Source organism: Anopheles aquasalis, chromosome 3 (genome assembly GCF_943734665.1).
Source record: "Anopheles aquasalis chromosome 3, idAnoAquaMG_Q_19, whole genome shotgun sequence".
In the NCBI taxonomy this organism is placed as follows: domain Eukaryota; kingdom Metazoa; phylum Arthropoda; class Insecta; order Diptera; family Culicidae; genus Anopheles; species Anopheles aquasalis.
Window position 1 is genome coordinate 26,856,596 of NC_064878.1, and position 17,500 is coordinate 26,874,095.

The following is a 17,500-nucleotide window of genomic DNA, read 5'->3' on the forward strand; positions in this document are numbered from 1 at the left end:
AAACCGAACTATTGTATTCCCTCTATGTTTGCTAAAGTGAAATTGGTCTTTTGGTTTTTGATAAATTGCAATTTTACGTGGGTTTTTTCTCCAGTCAAATTGAATTTTCTAAGAGAGTGTGCAGACTTTTTTTTTACCCTTTGTGTTCCACCGGTGATAACTTTTGAAGGTATGGTTCGATTTTGGCAAGTTTTTATTACTAAAAGAAAAGACTAAAACCTTTAAAAAGACACCAACAAAGTAACAAGGCGACCCCTAGGAGCGCTACAGTGAGTAAAAGAGTGCGGACAAATATTAAGTGTTCCAAGTATTATTATCTGTTGTATCACCATATTTAAGCTACTTAAGCACGAGAACACCAGGTGCGGAAACACAATTTATTGTCATGTATTGATAGAGAGTCGTTGTGATGTTAAAAATCTTTAAACTCTGAACATTATCCCAGTTAATGGTTCCATTTTGAAACGCCCACTTGCTTGCTAGAAAACCAAAAACAAAGAAAATCGATCCCAATCAATTAAACGTTCAAGCGTTCACCACTGGGCGTCGCGCATGGCCTATCCATGAGCTACTGCTATCATCTCGGGCCGGGCATTATAAACTATCATATCCACGGCCTTTATCCCCTCGAGCAATATCTACACCACAGAAGCACAAGCACAAGCACGGTGCCAGTGCCGAGCGGACGCGTTTACGATAACATTTGATTACTTTATGGCCGACGAGCGGACGCCCACGGTAATGTACGCGAGGCGGCGCGAGGAATTCCTCGGAATATTCCCCCCTCGGGGGGTTGGATAAACGCGGTCTCGCGCTAGTACATAATCGCATAATCGAACCAATAAGCCGCCCGGGCCAGCACTAGTGCCACCGACAACGAAGCAAACAACGTTATAGACACACGATAAACGCGATTGATTGTGCCCGGAACCCGGGAGGTGTCTTGTAGCCGTACTTCATTTTATGGACTTATTGTGCGGATTGTGCAGGACCGGAGGCGATTGCGATTGAGCGGCCAAGCATATGTAAGAGCCCCCCCGCATGATTGACTGCGCTGCATAAGAAAAACCATTCCCGGTACGGTTCTTTGTTCAGCACAATCATCATCATAAAGACCTCTAGGGCACTTTGCAATCATGGTCGTGGGTTTTTGTTTTTTTTTTCTACTCATAGAGGAGTAGCCCATTATCAGTCAGAACAAGGAGAGGTGCCTGTGCACATTCCAATGTGTGATCGAATACCACGAATCGGCATCGAGCCTATCGAACTCGTGCCACTAAAATCCCACGCCCTGCAAGCCACCCCCGAAAAAAAAGGTAGCAGCAACAAACAAGTTTTCCTAATATGAAGGGACAAAGGGGCGCCATTCTCTGATGGAATCTGTGATGGACTACCCACTGTAGTAGCGCTGCAAAATAAATACACAAAGGACCGGAAAAAAGACTTCCAACCTACGGTTGTTTAGCGTTGCGTGAAAAAAAAGGGTCCCACCCACCACCACCATCAGACGGAAATCCATTCAAGTGATTTGCTGTGTATGTGTGCGTGGGGCTTTTCCTGCGCACCGATTCCGGTTCAAGCCTTCTCAGCCCTTTGACTCAACAAACATTTAACGTCATTTAATGTCAGGTGCACGGTGGCCCTGGGCGTAGAAGCGACGAGCTAACTTTTGCCAATAGCATTTCAAATGTTTCACCGATGAAACAGAGAGAGCGGAAGAGAGAACGGAAGAGAGAGAGCCCCGGGGGGTTCGCCTCCGGTTTTTTTTTTTGGCTGCCAGTGCGGTCTATTGATTTATTTGCGACGCGAAGTCGGATCCGCAAAAGTAACTCTCCATCACGACAACTTCAATTTTCCGTGACGTTCCTGGGACCCCAAAAAATGGGAGGTGGGAGTCGTGTAGTATTGATCTAATTCCGCCATGGCCGTCGACAGTGGCAATCCTGTTATACCTTTTTTTTTCTCCAGCCCCGTTCTCCATGGATCGCTACTAATAACACTTGGCAGGGCCACCTTTCGAGCAGCAGCAGTAGCAGCGGGACCGTGCCCGATTTCCTTGGGACTGTGGAGTGGATCACTTTTAGTTGGAACTGACAAAGCACCCTCTCTCGGTGTGTATGTGTGCTGATCCAGTGGAGTCCGTGTCCGTGTCTGGGCACAATTTTGTTGCATGCTGGTTGCCTTGCCTTGGCGCATAATTTATGATTTTCTTCTCGACTCGGCCACGACGGTCCCAGGGCTCGCTCACTCTCTCTCTCCTTCTCTCTCTGCTCTCTCTCTCTCTCTCTCTCTCTCTCGAGCACTACCAAAGATGAAACTGATGAGCTGTTATTATCGTAGATAGCGCACGGGTACCGCAGAGTCCACCATAGCGGGTGTTATGTGTACCACAAACGGCCCAGCACACAGCCAACGATACGAGGCGGAAAGGACAACCGTGGGTCGCACACCCACACCACATTACACCCTCCCACCACTGGCACGCACATCGACACATAAATCAAAAGCGTTTGTGCAGCGTCGAGCAAAAGGTTGGCCGACTTTTGCCCTTCGAGAAGGAAGCCAACCAGGATGTTCTAATGTTTCCCTCTTTTTTCCCAGGAGTTCCCCGCCGTGGAATGTACGAATCCCGTACGCATCACTAAATACACGCTTCATACCGCGTGGTGACTGGCAGGAGGGGCCAGGAGAAACAGGCTGTACTGTATGTTGTAGCCAGTTTCACAACATTTTTGACTCTGACTTTCCATCCCCTCCTTACGCTGCTGAACACAGCAACAGCCACCGCCTGCTGGGGATGCTCGGCATGCTAATGGAAAATACTTTCCATCGCAAAATATTTCCATCATTGCATCTGCTAGGGGAGCTACCCTTAGCAGAGCTTCTCAGACCACCCCAGCACTCCCCGGGGGGGCTTCGGCGAATCAAACGATACATGCTCCTACGCAGGAGCACCCAGGAACACACCCGGAGCACAGATATGATCGCTGTGTTGGTGGTTCGCACATCGCATAACTCGTTTGGAGAGCCCAAGAGAAGCAGCAGCAGCAGCAGTAGTTGGGCAAAAGGACACAAAAGGGCATCTAATTAATATTGGAATGCTGCCCGGTAGCTGTCGGTGGTTGGTGGTGTTTCCGGGGAAAAAGTTTTGTGACAAACGTGCTTTGATGGGGCGTGGTTGCTTGGATACATTTCTGTTGCTACCGTTGCTGCTGCTGCTCCTGCTGCTGTTGAGTATAACATTCCCAAAAACCTCAGCTTGAACTTCTATTTCGCGCGGAATGATGCATCCCCCCCCAAAAAAACCAGCAGCCTCTCATTACTGCATGTGCGGTGCACGTTCATGTAGCGTTCCGTTCATTCCTTCTTTTCTTCTGTTATGAACGGGGACGGAAAAAATGAAACTTTTCCAAACCAATTCCCACCGTTCGACAGCTGGTTTTTTTGGGGGGAGGGGGTGAGATTGCCAGATTGGTTTGCCCTGGTAGGAAAGGGCCGTCATCCTGGGCATTTCCATTTCCCCGAGTTCGGTTAGTTTGTTAGACGTTGGCAGGAGAAGTGAAACATAAACACCAGACCAGTCGGTCGGTCCCATCGGAGACTCGCTCACTCACCCGTACAAATGAAGAGCACGATGAATATTAAATTAGAGTGGCACATTTTGTTTCGTTCCTTCAGAGCGGCCATCTTCGTGACTGGCTTCGACGGCGCTGGTGCTGTCGTCCTCGTGGTGCTGCTACTGATGCTGCTGCTGCTGCTGCTGCGCTACCGACGCGCCACAATTCATAGAAGTGAACGGTGAACCTAGTGGAAAGTGGAAGAGAAAGAGCAAGAAAACGGAAAATACATATTACTCACAGAAGGCTTGAGAATTTATTCTTTTGTTAGACGAACTGCCACCTCCAACCCAAGCCACCCCTTCAGTCGCATCCCCGGAAGCGGCTGCGCTGCGGTCTCCAGTTGCAACCCGATCCCGGTGTCCCTTGGCTTCCTTTTTTTGAGGGGTACAGGGAGGGGACGCTCTGGGGACTCTGGGGGAGAACTTGAGCGCAGCAACCCGATTACACAGTTGGCCGATTTCCAAATCGGTCCCGATTGCCAGCCATGGCCGCTGGCACCAAATCCAATCCAATTTCATCCCCCATCCCTTCTTTTTTCCTGGGGGGGGGGGGGGGGTTGGTTTTTACCCCTCCATACACAGTCCGTTTGCTGCCTGCCTTTGTCGAAGGACACTTTCCTGCAAATGGCATAATTTTCAGCAGCAGCAGCAGCAGCAGCATCGTCAGACCAACACCACAACCAGTGGAAAGTAAGTCCAGTCCCAGTGGTGAAGGTTCGAGTTCCAGCACTGGGCCGGTGCTTGGATGAAAAGTGTGGAATAAAAGCTTCCAAAAGGAGACAGAGAGAGAGAGAGAAGAATGAAGAAGCGATTGAGAGAGAGAGAGAGAAACCGTTCTCGGACAGGAAAAATGCCAGTTCTCCATGGCCACCACCCTCAACAACCACCCTCCAACTCCCTCAGCTCCAGCGGTTCGGTCGTTATGCAATTTCGGCTCGGACTCGGACAGACGAGACTGGGCCTGGGCTGGGCTGGGCTGGGCTGGTCTGGTGGCGCAGAACCAGGAAACTCGATTGAGGGAAAACTTCGAAACAGATGCTCACGATTAAATCTTACGATGGGGTTGGGGGAAGAGGGTGAATGCACTGGACCACCGGAGTGCTCGGCTCCGTGCCATGCGGATGGCTTTTTGATTTCATTTCCGCTCGAGGGAACCACCAACACCAGGGTGCCAGGGGGGGGGGGGGAGGATGGGTGGAAGGGATGAGTGGGCGGAGGCTTGTAAGTGATAAAGAGAATAGGTGTTATCTAACCATAACCATCCGGGAAGCCCTCTTGGACGGCTTTCTGTCACCGCGTTCAAGCGAGCAAAAGCACTGCTGGCAGGTCCCCCCCCCCCTTGAGGAGTGGGGCGAGGGTGCAAGGTGGCGAGGGGTGAGAGGATAATTCCGCTTAACGGCCCACTGCATCCGATCTGGCAAATTTTAGACGCTGTCTCACTCTCTCATGCTCTCTCTCTCTCTCTCTTTCTTTCTGCCACAAAGAATGCAACCTCGAGCCCAGATGATCGACAATGGACCACCAGATCATCGCGGGTCTAAGGGAGTGGGGGGGGGGGATGGAGATGAGGCCGTTCATCCATGGCTGTCACGTGGATGGCAGTCACGCTTCACTGAGTGGTAGCTCGACGGGGGGGGGGGGGGGTTTGGTCACAGAATTATCGGTTACTATCGGTTGACCAGAATCTTCTGTTCGCTCGCCCAGAATTCCTTTGTGTTTCGGGGTGTTCCCAGACACCAGACACCGACTGCTGGCCAGCCTGGTCGGAAAAGCACGAAAAGAACTTTCCCAAGGCCCATTTTCGACCCCCTCCACCCCGACAAACCATTACCCATTGTGTGCACACAGGCTCCGTGGATGGAAAATTGTTCGGGAATTTTTTTTTTGTTAGTCAAACACAATTGCAAACTCTGGGCTGGGTCCTTGGTGACGTCAGCGCATTTTCTTTATCCCGCAAAAACCATTTTAACGTGCGACATGAATTTTCACCATTTTCCCACCCGTGGGTGGGTGGGAGGAAGGGAAGGGAAGTGAAAAAAAAAACCATTATTACAACAGCCCGGCTCGAGCTCGGCGCTCATTAACCGCCATCTTTTGCGATCCGAGCACAGTTGGCCAGCGCACAATCAGCAAACGGTGAGGGGATGTTTTTTGGTGGTGTTGGTGTGGATACGAGGGAATGAAATTAAAATTCAATTTGAGCCACACTTTATGTCACCTAATTGCCCACCCCCTCCCTCCAACCACCACGACAAACACATTCACTCGCGCTACCACGGAATTCAGTTGCGACCGGGTAGCGAAGGGTGCAAACGGGAAAAACAGGAGACGCACGGGGAAGGAGGGGTAATCAATGGAAAAAGATTGGCAGACCACTGGCCACCGGCCACCGGAAGACTGGCGGAACCTATTTCACAATAGATTGACTTCCCCAATCATCGAGTTTGGCTCCCGGAATTCTTAAGACCCGATCTTCAACCGCCTTTTGGGTCCCTATTTTCGAAGGGATGGAGGCGGTCTGAATTATGCAAACAAAATGATGGCAAAGAGAAAGGCAACACAATGCCCGTTTGCCCGGTGAATCGGTCAGCCAGAAAACCAATTTTCCGACTCTCGCACAACACCACCATGGTGCGCCTGTGTGTTGGCGTGTGTTCAAGTGTGTGTTCAATAACCATTCCCCCGGGGCATGGTGGTGGTTGGGAGAAAAATTCATATAAGTTCATTAGTTGCCTTTTGATATCGCGCTCGATACAGGACCGCAGGCCACAACCCCAAGACCACCCGCCAAGGAGCATTCCGGTTCCGGTAACGGTGACAACAACTTTGCTCGATCTGCAGACTATTTGTTCGGGACTTACTAGCGCACACATGCAGGCATACGCAGGCATCGACCGCGATGCCCGTCGTTGGTTGAGGATGTTCGGGGGCTAAAAAAGGTTTTTCTCCGAAAATCCTTCCCACGGATACACGCCCATTGACCACTGGAATGGCACCGTGAAAAAAAAAACTTCAACTTTCTTTGCACCCTCATTTGTCATTTTCCTTCGAATGGGTGGAGAAGAGGAGACGGGGTGCCAGCGTGTGAGAGAGAGAGAGAGAGAGAGAGAGAGTGAGAGAGAAAGGGAGAGAGAGAGATTCGGGTTTTCTGGTTCTGGTGCCCTCGTGATCAATGTGCCAGCGCGCACAACCAAACCAAACAAACGCCACAGCTACAAGGACACCAGGCAGGAAGAAATTTCCTTTCGAGATCTAGCCCGTCCACACCGAGCGGTAGCGATGGCAGCGATGGCTTTCGACGCGCTTTCTACTATTCATTGCGGAATGATTTTTTAGAGTTTTTCACGACATGGCTCTGGGTCATTTTTTTTTTGTGAAGAATTTTCAACCGCCACCCCTTTCCCGGGTGTGTGCGCTCACGTTCCACGTTCCTCTTGGGCCAGGTACCAGGAACTTGGGGGGGGGGGGGGGGGGGGGGGGGTTTCTTCGTGCGCCGTATTTTTTTTGGTTCCTGCGCTGCGCCATCCCCAGGAATTGTCGACCTCGGTTCCCTCTGTTCCTTCTTCTTCTTTCTAACACTGTCTTTCGCCGTGCCTCTCTCGCTCTTTCACCAACTCTCCACGTTGCTAAAGTAATTTTGCGCAAATTTATGAGCGAAAGCAATTTCGGAAAACTTTTGCCACCCATAAATTATAATCAAATGAAAAGCGCTTTTCACCGGGACTCGCCACTCACTCACATATACCACCACACCGACACACACCAGGATGGATTATGGATGGCGAGCTAGTAGTGGCGAGCTTGGCGAGTGGCGTCGCCTACTACACTACAACCAACCGACAGCCTACTTTGCGGGCTTGGTCCACGGTTCCGCATCATTTTTCTTGCTTTACTTGGACCATGGCTTTCTCCGGTTCCGCGCTGGTTTGTGGTCTTCTCTTTCCCTTTGTTTTTTTTGGTGGAAGCCAAAATTTTACCGGTCCTACGCCGGTTTTGCTGGAATGTGAGCGCGAGTCGGTCCGGGCCGGAGATAATACGTCAGGTAGCGAGCGCCGCACAGGACAGCGCGATTTTTGTGCGCTGCTCTCTGCTGCTACTGATGATGATGATGATGATGTTGTTGTGGTCGTATATCTTCCCTCGGTTCTGGGTCGCGCACGAGGACACGAGGCCACAAAACATTGCGGTTAAAACATTTAATAATGCCCGGCCAGCATGCGCCGTTCGGTGCGGTGGCGTAGTGCTGCGTCGTGCTGTGCAGATTGTTGGTTTGGTTTGGTTCGGTGGCAGTGCTGGTGGTGGTCAGCGTAACGTAACAAGCTGTCCGGTGACACTGTGTCTCGTTGTGTTGCGAAAATTCGTTGGGTGAAAAAAGAAAAATCGCCGAAAAAAAATGTCGCCCGTCCAGACAAAAACCCCCCCTTGGGTTTGAGATGGTCCGCTGGTCCCGGACGATTGGTGCCCGCTGTGGCACGAAACTTTGGCACGAAAAGAAGAAGCGTTTCCACCGCTACCACCTTCTCGGGCTGGCATACCGCAACCAAGACCGAGAGAAGGGCTCCGGGCACGGCCAGGAATGAAAATGAAGAGAAAATGAAAAATAGCAATATTTATTCAAAACTTCTCCAGTAACAACAGCAACACAGGAGGACAGGAGTCTTCCAACCGCTCGTTCGTTCCAACATTCTGGGCAACTTGCGCCACCGGTAACGCGGTAAGACACTGTCACCTCCGTTACATCCAGGTTCATCCTTTTCCGAGTGGCCATGGCCCGTGTCCCAAGTCCGACCACCAAGCGCCCGGTCTGCCTGTATTTCATTCTCAAAACTGTCTCCACTCGGGCGAACGTTGAGAATATAAATATTCATTTCGTTTCTTCTTCCTCCTTTCTCTCTACACCGGCGGGAGAGAAGACAAAAACAAAGCTAAAAATGAGAAACACCTGGACTGGGGTGAACGGGTGACCGGTAGCACCGCCGTCCTCGCCAAGCCCGGTGAGCCTGGGCTGGGATTTGTGTTGTAAAATTGTCATCTTTATTCGCCGGAATGGGAAGTGTCCCTTAGCAAAAGCGACCAAAAAAACGAAAACCCCTTTTTCTACTCGCTACCAAGCTAATGCTTTTATGTGCCGCCTCCCCCCAAAGGTGGGTGGGTGGGCGCTGATTGAGATAAGAGTAGGAGCTTTCTTGGAGCCTCAGCCCTGGTGCTGGCCACACGTTTGTGCACGATTTTGCTTCGTCTTCGTTTTTTTTATTGTCTTTCGTTTTGAATAATTTGAAAAGCGCGCAAGCGGCGTCACGATGAGCTTAATGGGCTGGTTATTCGGAGAAACCACCCCCTTATCTTCAACCCCTTTCTCACACCCCCCGCGCCCGCGTTCCGTTGAAAATGGCGCGGATTAATGTACAGAGCGCGCCTGTCGCGTGGCGGACGACCGACTACCACGGCCAGCGGCAGCCCACTTCCACGCACTTTGCATTGTTTTATGGTAAAGGTGAAGCCATTTCAAGTGGGATTAGGTGGCAGTGAGTGGCAGCGATGGGGAGAACAGCGGGGAGCGGGCTGGTCAGAGATGGGAGATTGCAGCTTTAGCTTCGAATCGCGGGATTTCCTTCCTTCCTTCCGAAATGTTCTGCCATTTGCTCTTGGCTTTTACGGACCTTTTTTTTTCATTGGCGCAAAAGTGCCAGGCACACATACACGAGCACACCAACACACACAGCGGCAAATGCTTTCTAATTTGAAAGAAATTGAAAAACAAGCCGCATAATCGTGTCGCAGCGCAGCACAGCGCAACGCGCACGCTACGCCTCGCGGTGGGAGTTTGCGAGAAGTGTTGCGAGGAGCCACGTGGTTCGTTCCGAATTTCAACAAACAAAAAAATATCATCCGAGGCACGACCGAGCAGACATTAGCAAAGCGGTGGCACCTCTTCTCGGAACCGGGAGGCGCTGGGGGCGAAGTGAGGGCCATACAAAATTAAACGTTAAAATAATTATGCTCCAAGTGAAGAAGCCGCACACTGGGCTGGCACACTGGGCTGGCACACGTGGCCCACGCGAAGTGTCCGAGGAGGAGAGTAAAGGAGAGGAAGAGTCGAGTTGAGAAGCGATAAAAATGAAGGTAACTGTGCACCGTGGCCACGCGAACGGAACGAAACGAAACGAAACGGAACGTAGCGAAGAAGCGAACGATGGGAGACAGTTGACTTGATTTCCTTTCATGTTAAATTCATTAGAAAGTTTCGCCAACGCGAGCAAAATGCGCGGCCGAAGCGTCCTCTCGATCCTTTCACCTCTCGCCCGGCCCTGCCATCAGCAGCAGCAGGTAAGCCAGGGCGAACGGATAACATTGTTGCTGCCACTCACACGTTTGCTGCCAACTCATCTTAAACTCTCATCTGCAAATTGAACTCTTAATATTTTCCCTCCGATTATCTTTTTCCTTTTGTTGTCTTCTCTCGCTCGCGCGCTTTTTTTTTTATGCTGTTTGTTTTAAAGGTGAGCACGAGTGTATGTGTTTGATGGTCTTTCAACGTTTTTTTTTCTATCCTTTTCATTTTTCTCGTGTTCATTTTTCTTTTTACGCTACTGTTGCCTGCAACGTTCACTTAATCTCGTCGACGGTAAATGCCTATCGCTGCTGCTGCTGCTGTACACTGTGTCATGTCCGATGACAGCGATGATGATGATGATGATGATAATAATAATGATAAAGCCCTCCGTTACGGTACGGATGAGATAGACGAGACCTATGCCATCTCTAAAGACTGGCGAAAATCGATGATCCGCATTCAAACATGTTTGACCTTAACCGCCCCCCCCCCCCTCCCCCCTTAGGGACGTGGTTGCGGCCGTTCGCGATCGCGATAGAAGGATTACCGAAAAGCAAAAGGCAAAAAACATCCCCGAAGTCGATTTTGGACCGACTTTTCCGGCCCCAAAGGGAGAAGCGGGACGTTGCGCGTAGTTTTGCTTTGCGATATTTTTGACCACCACTTCCCAGAATTCTCGATCCACCGGGTAGCCGGTGGCTTCATTAGCGTTAGCGTATAGCACGTTCCGGGTTCGAGAGCAAAACATCTATTTATTCGTCCATGGTTGAATGGTTTCGCCTTTTTATTTTCATTTTTCGAGCCCTTCTTTTTCCGATCGTCGTACCACAGTCCGGCGGCAGTCTTGGGATAGGTTGGTGTCAGCATTCTTTAGCGTGAGCGGCAATGCTGTGACGATGCTTGATGGTTATTAAATCCTTTTTTGGGGCACCTTCTTGGAAGACTGCTTCGGGGAAGAGCAGGGGGAAAATTTGGGGGCTTGCGGAAGTGCGGAAGGAGCACGCCGGTAGCCGTTATTGCAAAGCTGTGCTGGATTTTTTGGATTCATTTTTTTGGGATCAGTCTGAATCAGTTAACTCTGTGCTCAGTGCTGGTATAATGTGGCTATGTTTCTCAGAAAAATAAATGATACCACTGAATGGTTTTGAAAATTCAATCTTCTATTGGATTTTTTATGCTCAATGCATATGCAGGCTGAGGAGAAAGATGCCAAGACGCTAACGGGAATGAACAACATCTTTTCACCGCCCGAAGCAATGTCTTCCAAGATAACTCACGACGAGTGGATGTTGTGCTGATGCTTGACGTGCATATCGGTAACGGCGACTGAACCGTGAAGGTGACCAAGGCTGCAGACGCTCGCAAGGTGAGTTTAAGGTTATAACAGCTTATGAATAATTGATATTTGCATTCAATCATCGGTTTTGCAAGCTTTTACTCGAACAGAATCACGTATCAAATACATTAAACCATTATTACGAGCGCTTTAAGCACGAGAATAATTACGAGATAATTAAGCAATAGAATAATTTAAAGTTAATTTTTATCAATTCCATGATAAATTAAACAGTGAATAACAATTCCGTAGCATTAATGTTCAGCTTATAAGCCGGCGATACATGAAGCGTAAACTCTCGTGTAAACTCAGAATGTAATGCCAAAAAGTTTACATTTGCCGTTTACACGGTGTAAAAAAGATTATAGGTCCACGGAGCATAAATCCTAGCGTAAACGCTGTTTGCAAGCGATTTGCCTCACTATATTTCCTGTTTGTGGTTTGTATTAATAGTGAGTGATCATTACTAGCGTTTTTAATCTTTTTCTTCGGAAAAAAGATCCTATTTTTCTCACAAAAGTCGATAAAAGTTCAGTGTAATTCGGATCACACGTCTAAACCCGGTCATGTACACTTGTTCAAGTGTAAATTAATTTTATATTTACGCTTGAGTTTACGCTTCATGTATCCCCGGCTTAATATTTTTGGCATTACACTCTGAGTTTATACGAGAGTTTACGCTTCATGTATCCCCGGCTATACATGTTTCTTACCGTAAAAGCATAGAATTAGAATGTGTAATGCACACATGTTATCCCAATGAACATCCTACGAATTCCTGTTGAAATAATCAGAAATATTGATAGCACTTTGATACAAATGATACAAAAAAACATTAGCACAGCGCACTAAAACATGTTGAGCACCATCAATAAACATGCCAACAATTCATGTAACCATGCTGAGAGTGAGCTGCAGAATTTGAGATGCAAATCCTGATGAACTATTCGTATCATTCAATTGATATCTGTTCTCGATGCTCGCCTCCTGTGGTTCCTACTCCTGGAATCACCGTGCGGATGTCTGCAATTCAATCGCCCAGTTTAGGTACGAAACAGGATACAGTGCGCCAATTACGAGCTACCCTGCGACATGCTGGATAAAGCATCTGGACCCTCCCAAACAACAGCCACTCATCGATAACAAATGATGAGTGAGCTTCCGTCGTCTCCCGATAAGCGATGACAGAATGAATCTCGCTCGTACGATCGACGGAATGTTGATGGCCCCGCGGCCATTGCACATCGTTGATCGAGTTCCGGAAAAAAGAACCGGAATCGCTCCCGGTGCCGGTGATAATTTCTCACAACGAGCACAACGAGCTATTACGGGCAGATGTCACCTTACGGATGCCATCATAATAATCATGTTAGCTCCCCCTCGGGCCCATTGCACACCATCGGAGTAGATTACTATCATTTACTCAGTGATCACTCGTCCTCGTCGTCGTCGTTGTCGTTGGCGTCTATTCAGGCGTTCGGAATCACGGAGGCGAACGTTGTCGGCCTCGCTGCCTCGCGTTGGTGATTGAAGTCTCAGGTTAATGTGGCGCCTGCCATCGGCACCGAGCATGATAAAGTGCAGCACCGTGGTCCATAACATATCCTTCGTAGCCCGCTCGACTGCCTTTATGTTGGGTGACAACTTACCATCAAATGAGTGGAGGGGCGACTGGTGAATGGCGCTGGTGCCCGCTATCAAGGTTACGAGCGACTACTACCGGTGTTTTTTTCTCTTTTTTTCTTTCTCTCCGTTGGCCACCAACACCGTCGTCAGTTTGTGAGTGTAGTCTTCGTCCTAAGGTTGATGGAAAGCCGTTTCCTTTCGGCTCGCTGATAATAATATTGATGATTACTGGCTTCTCTTGGCTAACGGTGCTACTCTGGCTTCGCTGCTGGCTGTACTATAAACTGGAAAACCTACAGATAGATAGCGAGTGTATGTGAGAGAGGGAAGAGAGAGAGAGAGTGCGAATAAATGATAGCGATTAGTTTTGTGTTTTGTGTCGCTCAGGAACGGCAACGCGCACGTCGGTGAAGCGCCCGGAAATGGTTAGCACCCTTCTCGGGGGGGTGGTGTACGAGGTAGTACAGATCCTCATAAATCATAAAATTTATCCCAACGGAACGTTCTCGCCCACCGACTGGCTGGATGCGCTGACGACGCTGAGCTACAACCTAGCCATCCTCCCAACCCCCTCACCCCACCTCCCACAACCACCGCTGATTCAAAGTCATATCAGTCAGGGGCTCGAGCACACTCATCAGCGCAAATGTCTGTGCCCTGCGGCACAGCAGCTTGTTTGAGCGCTCAGCTCCGGCATTTTCCGTGGCCACTGCTACTGTACACCCCCCCCCCCCCCCCCCACAAAACACTATAAAATGTCATTTTAGTGGAAAATGGTAGCGCCAACGGCCAACAGTGGCACACACGCGCCTATAAATAGCTCCATCAGTGGTCGCCTTTGCCGGAACAGGACACTAGACACCCCAGCGGCCAGCGCACCCGCACCAGCAGGGGGCATCCACGATTGCCTGGACAGACATTTAACCTTTTCTATCGGGTTCACCTTTCCAGACGGGCGGGGGCGGGGGGTTACCTGGGGATGGTTTATTGAAAAATGATTTTCCCACGGTAAGCTGACACCAAACGCCCCGGGCCAGGGGTCCCCGGGGAGGGGGGAGCTCGGTATCGGACGGGCTGGCTCGTTTTAGAAGGTTTTAAAGATTTGCCTCCGGGAGTTCGCGCCGGGGGTTTCCACTTCTTTTCCTTCCTCCCTTAGCAGGAGACCATCCCTTTCCACTCGTGTGTTCCACGCTCTTCGCTTGGTCGCTTCGCAAGAAAAGATTTTCAAAAAAAAAACAAAAAATGGCCTCACACTTTGATGAAGGTTCCGCTGGAAGATGGGCGGCCCGGCGGGGAAGATCAATCGAGTTGGCGGAAAAGGAAATGCGCTTCGGTGGCCAAACAACAGCAAGAGAGAAAAATGAAAGAAAGAAAGAAACGGGTGAAAAAAAAGGGGTGGAAAAGTGAAAGCCGAGCCATCGCCGCGGGGCAGCATTCGCACGAAAATGAGACTCCATTTGCATTCCTCGGTTTCGGTGCTTGACACTGCCGCTACCCCAACCCTCTACGATAGCGGGGGTAATCTTTTCACTCGTAAGCCTTTCGAAACGAAGCGGAACGGACAAACGGGCCCCCGAAAACATTTGCGTATCTTACCCCACCCTTGGGGGGGAGGGGGTGGCATGGTTGGTGGAGGGTTGTTATTTTCCGATTTCATCGTTATATCACTCCCGGTAACCCCCCTCCCCTCTTTCCGCACTTTCGCCGTCGCTCCATTTCCATTTTCCTGTTCAAACCTTCGCACTGGGATTCACTTTCGGTGGTAACACAATTTATTAACCCACCTTAAGTCCTATCATTTTCCGGAAGGATGCTTGCAACCCCCCCTCCCAACACCCTCGTCGTACATCCTACAGGATGCAGAGAGAGAGAGAAAATCCGGTTTTGTGGGATCCAGTGTCGTTGCTATTGTTTCTGGATATTTTTTTCGGCCACGGTTGGTCATTCTAACAACGGTTAGAAGCCACAGTCCTTGAAGGCTCGAGGGTCCTTCTTTTTGGCTCGTGAGGCTCGTGTGGAACGGCCGATCCCAAGGCCAGGCCAAAACAAATGACGGTTCGTAATCCAAATTTAATCGGAATGTTGTTAACTAACTGCTTTCCACTTTGGCCAAAAGTGCCCTCCGAGGAGGAGGCGAAGGGTGCTTTTGGTATCCTAATGTTGGCAAAGGTGTGCCAATGTGCCAGTGCCTGTGTGCGTGGTGTAAGACCTCAATTTATATTTATTGCAATTTGCGGGGGGGCGAGACTCCCTTTTCCTCCGAAAGGCGTTGGCCAGATAAAACAAAGCCCTCAAAAAGAATAGCCGGAGCGTCGGGGAATCTGACGTTTTGTGGGGGGAAATTGAGGGTGGAAGGTTGGGAGGGGGTGCAGGTTTAATGCAGGAACCCAATGGAGCCTTACCCTTAATGGTGATCCATAAAAAAAGTGTGCCCACACCCGGATTATCGGAAAAGCTCCAAAGTCACCCGCACGGAGCAGGCCATCATCATTTGCAGGCGGGGGGAATGAAGCCAACCAACCGGCCAGCAAGATAGTAGGAATGCTCGTGATTTGCTCTACGCTCTCTTTGCTCTCTGTGCTCACTCTACTCTTGCGTCAAGACCGCGGCACCAAAGATCGTTTGGCTTTGAAGAGCCGAAAACATCAACAAAACAAAGCACAAGCAAGACATGGCAGATACCATAACATACACTCGATAGACACAGCCTGGCCGATGTTACGCGTCACTTATCCGAGGGCGAAAAGTTTTACTTTCGAACAACTTGAGAATGGAAAGCCGCAGTTGCAGCGCTACCGCAGCCTGAGTGCGCTGTGATCGAGAAAACAGCAGTATACTGAAGGAGCTGAGTGCCCTGTGGTTGTGAGGAAGTTGATCAAAAAGTTGCGAGCGAGCCTTCCTGTCTCTTGTCCAAAAACCCGTGTACACTCGATGGTTTTCGCTTCACTTCACAACGAGAGATGCAGAACGATAAATAGTTCTCCCTCGGTGCTGACGGTAATCACAAGATGAGCGAACGGAGTGCTAGCAAGCGAAGCGAAGTTGACGTTTCGCGCGTCAAGGATGCTCAAAAGGATGATGGTGTGCAGCGCATCCGGTGCAACTTCTTTGGAGGCAATCCGCCAGGACGGCAGGCACTCCGATAGGCAAACTTATTAAAACTTGTTCCATCAGCAGTGTGGCGGCAGCGACTTGCATCTTAACCCGGTCACCATCATCTTCACCACGATGATGATGGTGCTCGGTACTCTTGGCTACTGCAGCAGGCTACTGGGTGCTGCGGATGACGATGCTGATTGTGCTTGACAAACAACGCTTAGTTTGATGCGCTGGCAATGATTGAGAAGCAGTCTACGGCACGGCGTCGGTGGCGACGGCGGCGTTACATAACGGGCAGTGTAAAGCTGTACTTTCACGGTAAGTAGCGTAAACTTTGTTCGCACAACTATTTCCAGTCAGTCATGGCGATGTCATTACCGCATACTGCCGCCATTCAGAAGCGTTGCAGGATCAAGATGATTATCACGACGAGGCTTTGTTCTCGGGTCCGCGGGAGGACCGGGCATAGGAATGTAGCATCTCGATTGTTCGCCACTGATGAAGTAGAAACAGGCAGCTTCCGTTGGATCCAATTTACGGATGGTTAATGAGATGCTGCCTGTGGTCTCCGGTGAGAAAGTTTTCGTTGCCGTGGCCTGGCAGCTTATGTCACGCGGAGAAGCTTCCGGTGGTCGTGTCAAATGTGATGGTATTTCAACCATGAGACAGTTTACGTTCAATCAAATGCATAAAGTGAGCTCCATAATACAGCGATAACTATAGCAAATATGATTAGCATAACTATTTTTGTACAACTTTTACGATGGGAGGGAGGTACAAGGAATTTGCTGTTACGTCAAACGTCAACAAAAACCTCAGTAGCCATGAGAAACGGAAACTAGAGCAGCACGGCCGCGCCAAGCAAACAAAGGAAGGAGCGCCTCGTTCGCCCGCTCGCTAGACTTAGAGACTGTTTCCCAAACTAAAAACAGTGAAGTTTGTCAAAAGTTTTGCAAACAGAACAAAAGGGGCATCCCGAAAACGAAGTGAAATTGTGCGCAGTGCTGCAGCGTGTAAACAAACAGTTTTCGCGAGAAGCACGGCCCACGGCATAGCGGCATAGCGCGGCTCTCCGCAAAATAGCAAGAGGATTTCCGGACATCACCACGGGCACGGGCAGCGCGACTGGACTGGACACCATGAACGCGCGCGCGGTGAGTAGAGGTGCGGCCTCCCCTTCGGGCACTTCCGGGCGCATGCTTCAAATTTCCGGACACCGGCCAGCATTCCGACTAGTTATGGCTTGTTTTGCTTGCTTCTGCTACCGTTCAAGGATAAAATTGGACTTTTCCCCTAATGAGCGGATGATAACTTTTTTGGGGGGGGGGGCTACCACAATCGTGATCGTCCGCGTGGTTTCCGCTCTTCCGGAAGGGGATTTTACAAGAGAATTTTCTCTATTTGCAGTTCTCCGTCACCATCCGGGAAAACTGTTCTAGCTTCTGGCTTCCGGCAGTTCTCGAACGTCACCATGGTGATGGAGCGA

At 49.9% G+C, this 17,500-nt stretch overlaps 1 protein-coding gene across 2 annotated transcripts in view; it reads right to left on the reverse strand.

The window, feature by feature from the left end:
• Positions 1-17,500, reverse strand: part of LOC126578999 (zwei Ig domain protein zig-8-like) — a 57,370-nt gene that overhangs the window by 28,326 nt on the left and 11,544 nt on the right. The window contains exons 2-3 of one of the 2 annotated variants that reach the window (XM_050242195.1): positions 12,939-13,208; positions 3,615-3,804 (exon numbers count right to left, since the gene is read on the reverse strand). In XM_050242195.1, the coding sequence (XP_050098152.1) occupies positions 3,615-3,687 (73 nt within the window). In that variant the 5' untranslated portion in view covers positions 3,688-3,804; positions 12,939-13,208. The remainder of the gene's footprint in view (positions 1-3,614; positions 3,805-12,938; positions 13,209-17,500) is intronic. The other variant, XM_050242196.1, reaches the window with a different exon arrangement.